This window comes from Lathyrus oleraceus, chromosome 3 (assembly GCF_024323335.1).
Source record: "Lathyrus oleraceus cultivar Zhongwan6 chromosome 3, CAAS_Psat_ZW6_1.0, whole genome shotgun sequence".
In the NCBI taxonomy this organism is placed as follows: Eukaryota; Viridiplantae; Streptophyta; class Magnoliopsida; order Fabales; family Fabaceae; genus Lathyrus; species Lathyrus oleraceus.
The window spans coordinates 147154748-147166547 of NC_066581.1; the positions used below are offsets into that span (position 1 = coordinate 147154748).

General features: G+C 38.9%; 2 protein-coding genes across 2 annotated transcripts; one reads left to right on the plus strand and one right to left on the minus strand.

Annotated features, from left to right (window-relative positions):
• Window positions 1–1897: 1897 nt before the first annotated feature.
• On the plus strand, window positions 1898–2518 carry LOC127130109 (uncharacterized). The gene is made up of 2 exons (XM_051059177.1): window positions 1898–2163; window positions 2243–2518. The coding sequence occupies exons 1-2, from the start codon at window positions 2023–2025 to the stop codon at window positions 2516–2518; spliced, it is 417 nt and encodes a 138-aa protein (XP_050915134.1). The 5' UTR covers window positions 1898–2022.
• A 149-nt stretch (window positions 2519–2667) lies between these two features.
• On the minus strand, window positions 2668–5225 carry LOC127130110 (uncharacterized). Its single transcript, XM_051059178.1, has 6 exons — window positions 5148–5225; window positions 4394–5060; window positions 3662–4314; window positions 3293–3554; window positions 2831–2889; window positions 2668–2733 (listed from the first exon to the last, which is right to left on the minus strand). Exons 1-6 carry the CDS (start codon window positions 5223–5225, stop codon window positions 2668–2670), a joined length of 1785 nt encoding a protein of 594 aa, XP_050915135.1.
• Window positions 5226–11800: the final 6575 nt, after the last annotated feature.

An 11800-nucleotide genomic window follows, 5' to 3' on the forward strand; every position in this document is an offset into this window, starting at 1 on the left:
CTTCCAAATCACCACCGCGACATCACCGCCAACCTCCGCCGTTCTCAAACACAACCACCAAACTTCCACCGCGTCCCTCGTCGCAACGACCGTCTTCCCCCTCCATCTCTTCGTGTCACCATCGCGTCCGTCCAACATTCTCCTTTCACCGCCGAGAAGATCAAAGTTGATCGCGCCACCACCCCCTCAACCTCATTGCGCCACAGCCAAACAATCTTCGCCGTTCTCACAAACGACCTTCATGCCATCGATCCCACCGGCAACAGCCTGTTATATTCAACACCGACATCCTCCGCCTCCTGTCTTCTTCAACGCAGTTCGCCTCCCACTTTGCTCTGCCGCGAAAACATTAACTCAATCAAGCTCTACCGTTCAAGCTCACGCGCGACCGACGTCATTTTCCGAGTTCAAGCAACGAAATAAACTTCACACGGGAAAATCAAATACCAAGCTTAGATTCAGGAAACTACGCGACTTTGTGGTAAATACCCATAACCGTTTTCCTATGGTGTGAATGTTATTACTGTTTGCGGTCTCATCGACGTAATATTCTTATTTCAGTTGGTTTTCGTGTTGGACGGATTTATTTTAACTGATTGGGTTTATTGATTGCATTTTGCTCGTAGATTTAAGTTTCATCCAATGTCGAAATTTATGTTTTTTTTTATTTTGTTTAAAGTTATTTGTTCTTACTGCATCTATTGTTGATATAGAGATTGCACTGCAGTTTTTGTTGTCAAGATCTGGTTCATACTGTTCTCAGTGTTAGCATATTGATTCCATAAACTGGATTTGTTATGAGATTTTAAAACCACAAGTTTTCCTTTTCACATGCTTTAAACTTTAGCTATGTTTGGTCGTACCGAAGAAATTTACATTTGAAAATTGTGATATTGTTTAAATTATTGATGATCCTTATGTGTAGTGAATTATGCTTCTATTGTCAAGATATGACTTCTACTGGTTTCGGTTTGGATTATATTCGGTATATATTAAGCAGAACCATATTAGTTTTTGCTTGTGAGTAGTTGGATCATGTCATTGGTAGCTTACTTTTTTTTTTATCAAATAGAGAGAAAAGGGGTCATTTTCCTACTTTCGTATATATCGCGTGGTACTTGTTGATTGCCCATTGGAAACGTAAATAAGCTGCAACAGATCGAGCCTTTCATCAAAACGATTGAACAATTACATTTTATTCTTCTTAGATTTTTTTTCTATGATTATTGTATGGGTGTTTGGTTAAGTATTGGGCTTTATCATTCAGGTTGGGCCCACTAATCACTAAAGGATGAAATAATATTGGTACGTTGTTGGGCCCATTTCATTGCATTTTTAATCGAATGTTTAGTACCCGGATCCGGAAATTTCATGACCGGTATCTCGCCCAAGTTTCAATATATTAATTGAACATTTCACCGCTTTTCAATCCACATATGACATTCCAACTCCGTTGTCGTTATGTATGAATCGGTTTCGAGCACACCAATTTAATTCAATCCGTTAGATTAACATTGATGTTTATTTCTACCACTTTTAATTAATCAATTTTAATTATTTGACTCAATTAAATAATTTTTGATAATTAATCTTGATAAACTTAATTAATTGATCTAATCAAATTTTAATTAAATAATTTTGATAATTAAATATTGGGTTAAATACACTTTACCCCCCTGTAATGTTAGCGAGTTTAGGGTTACCCCCCTGGTAAAGTTATTTTTTCAATACCCCCCTTATGTTATGTAGATTCCTTCATAGAACCCCCTAATATCCAGGTGGCATGGAATCTTGGTTTTTTATTTCAGACGTGGCTTTTTAATTTTTTTATTTTCACATGTGAATCTTCATTAGGTCTCTAGCATGGCATAAACTAGAAATTAGGGTTCCAAATCCATCCCTCTCTCTCTTCGTGAAATCCATCCCTATCCCAAATCCATCCCTCTCTCTCTTCGTGAAATCCATCCCTACCCCAAATCCATCCCTCTCTTCATCTTCGTCTGTGTCCCCTTCATCTGGGTTATGGGTGGCAGCAAGGCATCTTCCACGAGTGAAGTTGGAAACGGCTTACCAAGATGTGGATGCAATGAAACCATGAAGTTGTTGGTCTCCAAGTCAATTGAAAACCCCGGTCGCAAATTTTGGAAATGCAGGAATTATATGGTGAGCAATTTTGAAGCATTTTATTATTTTGAGTTTGATTTCGAAATTAATTGTTGGTGGTGTTTGTCTCAAATTGCAGAATGGGTGCGGTTTATTTTTGTGGGATGATTTGGTCAGTGAGTTTGCAGTGAAAGAAACCAATCCGTCCGGATGCCGCCAATGTGAAGTCAACAAGGCTTATTTGATTGAATTTGCTAAAGAGATTGTTGAGGAGATAGATTGCAGAGTCGGAAAGCTTAACAAGTTAGAAAAACTGAAGAAAAAGATTGCAATGGAAAAGAGGAAAAATTTATGGTTAATGTTTGTAATTGGTCTGTCATGGATGTTGATAGCAGCTATGGTTAAGTTAGTCTAATGAGTCTGTCATGTAATTGTTATGTCATTAGTGTTTTTCAGCAATGTAATGTTGAACTTGTAATGTGTTCATCAATGAAATGTAATCTGTTCATCAATCTTAAACTGTCAGTGCAGCATCATTATTTGATTAAACTTTCAGCATTCAATCTACCAATAATGACAGAAAAAAGTTATATCATAATGAAAGAGCAAAATTGCAAAATCATCAGAAAACTACAGAACAATTTTATAGTCAGTAATTCTAAAGAAAATATGACATAGTAAACATATAAATAAATTGAAATATATTAATGTAGTCTATCTCTTAAACTTTTTCAGTGCAGAATTCAAGGTGAATGTAATTAAATACTTTGGCTTTTTCTTTAGGTCCTGCAGAATTCATGGTTTTGTTGTAAGATTAGTGCACAGACTAGCCATGGCTCTCTGCAGAATTCATGGTTTATGAAAAACAAGAAAAAAATGTGACAGGCTAGCCATTGTGTTTTATAGACAATACACACCAATAATGTTAAACTGATACATTAGAATTGATCATCACAGTAAGTGCATATGTTTGTTACAAAAGGATTACAAAATACATGTCTTCAAAGATCAGTTGGCATTACAAAAGAGTTTTCCAAAAGGATTACAAAATACATAGCAGAAACATAATAATCAGTCCCTCATTTTGAAGTGGGTATGTCTTCATTTTCTGGTAGGGTAATTGGTTTGTCACTAGATATTCCTTCACCTGTTATGAGTCTTTTAAACCAACTCAACTTGATCCTCTCACTTTGCCTTCTTTTGATGATAGGTTTTTTTTCAACCCTTTTTCTGGATTGTTTTGTGATTGAGGCAGCCACACTAGATCCTGTTTGACTCATAATAGTTGGAACAGGCATATCAGTTGGAGGCTGTGGATCAGTTGGAACAGGCACATTTGTTGGAACAGTCATATCAGTTGCAGTTGGGGCAGGCATATCAGATGCAGTTGGCATATCATTTGCAGTTGGCATATCAGTTGCAGTTGGCACATGTCCTTTTTTAGGTTTTCTCTACAATGTAAGACACAATGTATGGTTGTCATCACAATGCATATCACAATGAAGAATGTAAGACAGAATGTAGAATGTAAGACAAAATGTATATCACAATGAATTACCTTTCTTTTAAGTGCATTGGGATCCTGAGTGGTAGCCTTACAAGTCATAGCATTGTGACCAAAATTATCACATTTGGTGCACTTATATGCAACACCAGATCTTCTCTTCCTTGCACCATCCTCTCCACTTTCTCTTATCCTAATCTTCTTAGGTCTACCAGGACCATTTTTATATGCAGGTGGTAGAGGTGGTTCCATCTCAACTTCTGGCCACATATCTTGACCATTGATTGGACTTACTGAAAATCCATAACATAGTGCAAACTTTTCTCTTGTGTAACAAGCATCAACAAATTCATCAGGGTTTTGCTTTCTATAACTCAGAGCAGCTACAGCATGCCTACATGGAATTCCTACTAATTCCCAAAAATTACAACTACATGACCTTTTAGCAATGTCAACAATAAATTCATGTGTGTTGTAACTATGTGTAACCTGAAAAGTCTCAGCAATTGACCATGTTGGCAACCAATGACCACTATTGAACACCTCATTATCTAACCTTCTCCTAGGTATTGGCATCACCTTATGTGGCCAATTTTCTAGTTTACTTGCAGAGGTGGATAACCTATTCATCAGATATTTTCTTATCCACTCACACATTGTGAGTATAGGTTTGTCCCTAGCAGCTAGAATGGTAGCATTAAAAGACTCTGAGATATTATTCATCAATGTATCACATTTAGGGTAAAAAGAAAAGGCATGCTTACACCAGCTTTTTGAATTCCATACCCCACTTGAATATAAAGTCTTTGTTTAGATGCTCTTTCCTAAACCTAGCATACTTGGGCCTTTCTTCATCACAAGAATCATCTGGGTCAGAACTATTCAACTCATCACTATAGTATACATCATCTGAATCCATACTCTTATTGGGCTCCTCCATACTGTTATTGGGCTCCTCCCTAATAGGCTTAGTAACATCTATTCCTTCAAAACCATCAAAGTAAGCAGTAGCTCTTTCATCTTCACTGTCATCTAACCCCTCTACCTTCTCCTCATCTAATCCATCAATTCCATTATCAGGGGGGTGGTCATCATCATTCACACATTTAGGTTCCCTATCAGCAGGGTCCATGTTCCCAGTACTATGTTCAACATACAAATCTCCTTTCACATTCATTGCGCTAAAGTATAGAGCAAAATCATCAACAACATCATCATCTTTCCTAATCAGAAAAAAACCATCTTGAATTTCTAAAACTTTTGTCCATACCCTAACACAATCAGCCTTATACCTTAACCTACTCAACAACTTCTCAATGTTATCCATGTTCCAATTTGAAACATGTATCCCATTAACTGTCGTATCCGTACCCCCTCTGTATATAATTTCTTCTTCAAAAACCCTGTAAAATTCACCCCCATGGTGGAGTGTAACACTAAAGTGTTGTGAATCCTGTCAATATATTATACCCACATGTCAAAGATTGTTGATTTCAAAATTTTACCCTACGACATTGATGAACTTCAAATTTTTACTAACCTCGGACTTTGGACACTTCACTGAGCTCGTCTTCACTGAGCTGGATCGCTTCTTCGTATTCGCTGAGGTTGTCTTCATCTTCGTCTTCACTGCGGTCGTCTTTCTCGTTTGCTTCGTTCCCTGCATTCTTCTTCTTCGTCTTCGTCTTCCCCTGGAAATTTCGTCTTCGTCTTCCCTGCTATGTTCAGAACCCTAATTTTCTAAGGGGGTATTTGAAATTAAAAAGTATAAAATGACACATAATCACTTTAACAAAATTAAAAATATGCCAGGTGTAGGACCTCTTATTAGATTCCATGCCACCTGGATATTAGGGGGTTCTATGAAGGAATCTACATAACATAAGGGGGGGTTTACAAAAAATATTTTTACAGGGGGGTAATCCTAAACTCGCTAACATTACAGGGGGGAAAAGTGTATTTAACCCTTAAATATTAATCAATTTCTTCTATTATCACAATTTCATAATCCACTATCATTTCACAACCATTTTCAAAACTTCATTCAATTCCTTCATCTATCCAAAACCATGGTTAAACCACTTTAGAAAAATCACACAATTCTTAATTTAACATCAAGCCCACTTTCAAAAAAACCTTTGTAAGTCGATTGCTTTCTAGCATCGCCATCAACCTCACATAGCTTGCTCTTGGGCTTTCTTACAATGAGATCTATTCGGTTATTAATTAATCGAGTAGATGACCGATTCACCATAATTTATTCAATAAACACGAATTCAAACCTCGATCCGACGTCGAGTATTTTTGTTCAAGATAAATTAATACAACCTCTAAGAACATATCTTTTATAAATTAAATCTTGGATGATAAAAGATGGGAGGCGTTTGCCTCACTATCTCTCGAATGATTGAATAATTGGCGCTCGCTATATTGCTCAAATTATCGACTTCCGATTAAAACACGTTAATTAAAACTTGGATAAAAGAATGAGTGGCGCACGCCTTATTGTTCATAGAATAAGCAAGTGGGAGACGCATGCCTCACTACCGCGCATATTCAACTTCCGCAAACAAACTTTCAATAACAATTAAAACGAAAAAGGAAATAGGAGGCGTTCGCCTTGTTATTCCTCGAAAGAACTGAACGATTGGTGTGCACCATATTTCTCAATCTTTCATCGTTCTTCAAAATACCAAACACGTTAAACCCAATTTCTTGCCCCCGTGCGACCGAAACCAACCAAACAAAACATCAAACATACTAATTCAACTTGTCACCCCCACGTGACCAAAACTCTTCTAAAAAAGAACACTGTTAATCCTTTCTAATACGAACAACAAACTAGTGCTTAAGCCTCCGCCGAGAGTAGACAAGCCAACGTTTAGCCTTTGGAATGCGATCTAAATAGTCGTTCATTAAAAAACACCAACCAATCGTAGTTCCCTGAACTACAATGCTCTGATTTCCTTATTTCACCATAAGGATACGTAGGCAGGAGATTGATGTATCTCCGCGAGCAGACTAATAAAAAAACCTCCCTTTTCCTCCTTCTGAGGTTTCCATCCATCTCTATTATCAATCCTCATCACTCAAAGAAAGAAAGCAACATTCAACTAACATTCAAATAGCAAATTAGACTAAAAGGTTCTCGTTGAGTACAATGGACGTGAGGGGTGCTGATACCTTCCCCTTGCGTAATCGACTCCCGAACCCAAATATGGTTGCGACGACCATTATTCTGTTTTTCAAAGGTTTTATCGATATTTTCATATTCCTTCATTAGGATGAATAAAGTTCGGTGGCGGCTCTATTCGAACAAATATTTTCCGCGACCATCGCGAGAGATCGTATTATTTTTCGAGGTGCGACATATGGCGACTCTGCTGGGGACCCTGCTCCAAGCAAGAGAGAGTCTAGCCTAGTTTAGTCTGATTTTGCTATGACTGTTAAAAGATATTCCTTTCTTCCATGTTGCTTCTCTGTATCCTATTATGATTGTTTGTGTTGTATGTGACTCGTCTTGATGCTATGATATGATGTTTGACACATGTTGTGAGATAAGCTCCGTACCCGAGCTTTGAGGAAAACTTAGAACCCGAAGTTGTGTAGTACTGAACCGAGGGGTATACACCTCGTTGGGACAATACGAAGACTCCACCTAGAGTAGATCTATTTGGAGTTTCCATCACGATATGGCTAGCCCATTATTATGGGGAAATTCTAAATACGATCCTTGACTCTAGGAACCTCGCCTTAAACCCAAGTTTTGTTTTTGTGATTGGCGATTGTGTAGTATTGAACCGAAGGGTCTACACCCTGTTCAAAAAATATGATAATCCCACTTAGATTAGATCAGTGCAAAACTCCCATCACGATATGGCTAGCCCATTGTTACGAGGAAATTTTGAACATGATTCGTGAGTCTAAGTTCCTTCCTTGAAAACACAAACTTTAGAACCTACCTTTGGGGTTTTTAGTGATCAGGAAAACCTATGCTTCTTCCTATTATCCTGACGTATACGACGTATGAATGATTCAAGTATTTTTATTCCTTTGCGAAAAACATGGCCAAATTTCATGCATTTGCATACCATCAACATGCATTGCATATCATTTTCATGAACCAGCAACAAAAATTTACACCATATTCTACCCTTTGTCCAGTAACACTAACTACTCGACACTGGTACGAGACACACCGCAACTACAAGATGACACTCGAACAACTTAAGGCTAACCAAGTTTCAACGAGGATAGACATTGACTCCATGCAGGCAAAGATGGATCGTTTGCTTGAGACTATGTTTCTCTTAGCCCAGAAGGAAAAAGATGCTGAGACTAGCGCCGAAGCCAGAAAAGTTGCTGCTCAGTTTGGATCGTCATCGCTTAGCATCCCTGGAGTAACTAACCTTGATGGTAACCCTGCCCATCCTAGAGGAATACCGATCCCTATTCCTATTCCAATGGACAATGTGAACCCTCATGAGCATTCTACTGCATCTACTCGACACAGATCCGTGATGGGTGATGAAGATCCGTATGATGCTTTCTTCATGCCACAACCCACCAGACCTGTTGTTGGAGGTCTCCTAGACCCAGCTGTTGAGAGACTACATGCTTTGGAAGAGAAATTCAAGTCCTTGGAGGTTCACACTACTCCTGGTTTGGACGATGTCGATATGTGCCTGGTGCCAGGTTTGGTGATTCCACAAAAATTCAAAGTCCCAGACTTTGATAAGTACAAAGGGATTAGCTGCCCTAGAACTCACCTCAGAGCTTATTGTCGCAAGATGGCTGCCCACATCAACAATGACCAACTCTTGATTCATTACTTCCAAGATAGCCTCAGTGGGGCATCCTTGGAGTGGTATATGCAGTTAGAGAGAGGACATGTTCAGTCATGGAGAGATCTCGCAGAAGCCTTCCTTAGGCATTATCAATATAACACTGATCTAGCACCCAATCGCACCCAGCTGCAAGACATGACTCAATGCAACAATACGCCCAACGATGGAGAGAGCTTGCAGCTCGTGTCCGATCTCCTCTACTCGATAAGGAGTTAATTGATATGTTTATGGGAACTCTTCATGCTCAATACATGGAGAAGATGGTAGGGTCCAGCTTCCCAACTTTCGCTGAGGTCGTTTCTGTGGGGGAACTAATTGAGAGCCAGATCCGGAAAGGAAAGCTACCTTGCGCTGTCAACGTTTCAAGTGGAGTGAAGAAATTATATCCTAATCTCACAAAGAAGCCATAAGGTCAGGACAATGCCATAATGGGAGGAGGAGGACATATGGCACATCCATATGTTCCTATACCTTACCATCAGGCTGCCTCTATCATACCAGCATCATATCAACAACCATATCGACAGCTATATCAGCATCCAACCTACCAGCAACAATACGAAAATCAACAGCAACGTGCTCCACCATAACATCAACCCAACCAGCAAATGGCAAGGAGGCTAGAAAGACATTTTGATCCCCTGCCAATACCATATAGCAAGATCCTTCCCTACCTGCTAAAGGATGGATCAATCGCTTTGGAGGAGCTAACGCCTGCAACTCCACCCTATCCACCAGGCTATGACGCTAATGCTCATTGCGAGTATCATATGGGTGTCCCAGGGCACACAGTGGAGAATTGTAAGGCCTTCAAACACAAAGTTCAAGACCTGATTGACAGTAAGGCAATTTCTTTCACGCCAGTTAGGCCAAATGTTGCGACAAATCCCATGTCGGTGCATGCGGAGCAGAGTGAAGTTCTAAGATAAAGCTTCACACCGGCCTGAACAAGCAGAACAATTCCTAACGAAGAATCAAGAGATGAAGGCCCGCTTCTTTGAATGAAGGCAATTATTATGCCATTTTTACCGTTTCACATTCTTGTAATTTGTTCTTGATTGTCTAAGTACTGTATGCTTTAAACATTGTTATTTGTATTTGGTCTTATTAATGGGATGATTATGCATGATTCTGAATCAATCTTTCACATTCACTCATATTATTGCATTTGCAAAGCACGAACACATACTTTTCCACTTCACCTTCTTTATCACATTATTGTTAGCAAGTATTGGAAGGAGGATGACGAAAACAAAATACTCATAATTGTTGATTGTATGCTTTCAGATAAAATCCTGTTAATGATGTACATGCATTGTTTCAAGACCCCAAACACCAGAGAGATAAGGAGTTAATCCATAGTCAACCACTTTGAGCCTAGAAGTAGGAGTGTCTTTCGGATCTAAAAAACACTTACGCTTAACCTGGGGCAGGGTAGTGTTTAGTTAATATGACTACACATTGGGACTACAAAAATGAAATATCCCATGTAAGGATCAATCACATTATATTCTTCACACACATCCGGAAGTGTCGAAGGAACCATACAAAATCCAAAAGCGACGTCGGTTGTTCTTCAAAGACCAATGACTTGGTAGTCATAAAAAAATCAAAATCAAAGAAAGAGCCTGCTAAGTCGAACACCCTAAAAGGAGACTTAGGCAAAAAACTAGGGCAATCTCAATGGATTAAAACTTAAAAAGGCATTCCATGCAAATGTTAGGGATCAAAGCAAAAATCAAAAGAGACAATGAAAGTCCTCAACAAACAAAACAAGATTCGGTGACCACCATACCAAAATCAAAGGGTCACCTATATCCATGAAGAACAAAATGAGATGATTGTCATTTCAAGATATCTTACACTGCTGAACCCTCGTAAAAGTAAAGTGTGTTAGGTTAACTGAACATAGGATTGGAGATCATCATGAAGAAGGGGTGAGTGAAAATAAACTTTGAGCCTTATATCCCTTTGTTTCGACAACCGTGAACCAAGCCACTTAACAACCTTCAAAAGACCTAATTGAAGCAAGGTTTATTCTGAAAGTATACTACATCAAGGTTAAGCAAACTGACTCCTAAAGATTTGCTAATATCCTATTCTCACTGTATCACTCACACGCTAGCTAAAATCAACACCGCGTTTGGACTCATGATCCACTCGTCACACACTACCACGAAACTCCCAAATGAATGATTGTTTTTCAAAACTTGCATAACTATTGCATTAAAATCACCATTTCTTAACAATTCTTAATTGCAAGTCAGTACTTGACTTCGAGGAAATTCCAACAAGGGGCAACTCAAGAGGTACTTGATCGTTGGTGCTGACACGAATCAAAACCACCTCATAATCCTATGGACCAAGGGCATGGCATCTTTTGATTATGTTGACTTAAGAAGCAGTCAGTGTAAGACAAATCTCCAAACATCGGTTGATCAGGGAGGAAAATCACTTCAATACTCAGTCCGCCTGGGGCAAGTCCTGCAAAAGCTCAATCAGGGGAAAATTACTCCAAGAGTACAGTGAAAACCAACTCCTGAAGATCAGTTGAGTAGAGAGAACCATCTCAAGGGCTGGCTAATCAGGGGCAGACCATTGCAAGATTTAGACATTGGAGGAAACAGACTCAGACCATGTCATGGGATAATCACGCCTAAAGTTTCCTTTTAATGAGAATTCCGTTAAAAACCCCACAGACTGGGGTGTAACACCTCAAAATTTGCCCTCCTCTCTTGGGACTAGCTTAGCATATTGCATCTCATTTTTAGGACATTAGGCATTACATCTTTGCATATCATGTGAAATAAGCAAGTCATCCTCCTAGGTCTTTCTCAGAAGATAGAGAGGTTAAAAGATTCAAGCCTGAGGGTTTCATGAATTGATCACTAATCATCTGAGGTTTGTGCTTCAATTAGGGTTTATTGGTTCCTCAAGGAGGATGAGTGTTATCTTATTTGCCAGAGTATATCACCATCATCATGGTTTTATCATCACCAAAAGGTTCTTTGTGCCTGATCATGTTCCTTAGGATTAGGGTTTTGACCTCTGGTCAACCCTAATCAGTTGCATTCTAACAGTCAGGGTTTTTCAAGGAGATGAGGTCTTTCTTGAGAAAGAGGTCTTCATATGATTTTATTAAGCTTGTATAAGCTAGGGTTTCATGGTGGTGCCATTTCATCAAGGGGTTGAGGCTTAAAATCATCTGTGCATGATCAAGTCAACTATAAGTCAACAGAAAGTCAGTTGTGGATTTGGAGGTGGGAAGTGATCAGAGATACTTCATTCATGTTCAAATAAGTCTCATTTGACATTTCAAACATCAACATTGAAGAATTTGAAGTAA

Excerpts from the sequence above, each read along its gene's own strand:
- LOC127130109 (XM_051059177.1), top strand. The coding sequence starts at position 2,023 with ATGGGTGGCAGCAAGGCATCTTCCACGAGTGAAGTTGGAAACGGCTTA. Across the intron at positions 2,164-2,242 it reads GGAAATGCAGGAATTATATG|AATGGGTGCGGTTTATTTTT; the intron begins GTGAGCAATTTT and ends CTCAAATTGCAG.
- LOC127130110 (XM_051059178.1), bottom strand. The coding sequence starts at position 5,225 with ATGAAGACAACCTCAGCGAATACGAAGAAGCGATCCAGCTCAGTGAAG. Across the intron at positions 3,555-3,661 it reads CCAATGCACTTAAAAGAAAG|AGAAAACCTAAAAAAGGACA; the intron begins GTAATTCATTGT and ends CTTACATTGTAG. Across the intron at positions 2,890-3,292 it reads TATCATCAAAAGAAGGCAAA|GACCTAAAGAAAAAGCCAAA; the intron begins GTGAGAGGATCA and ends TGAATTCTGCAG.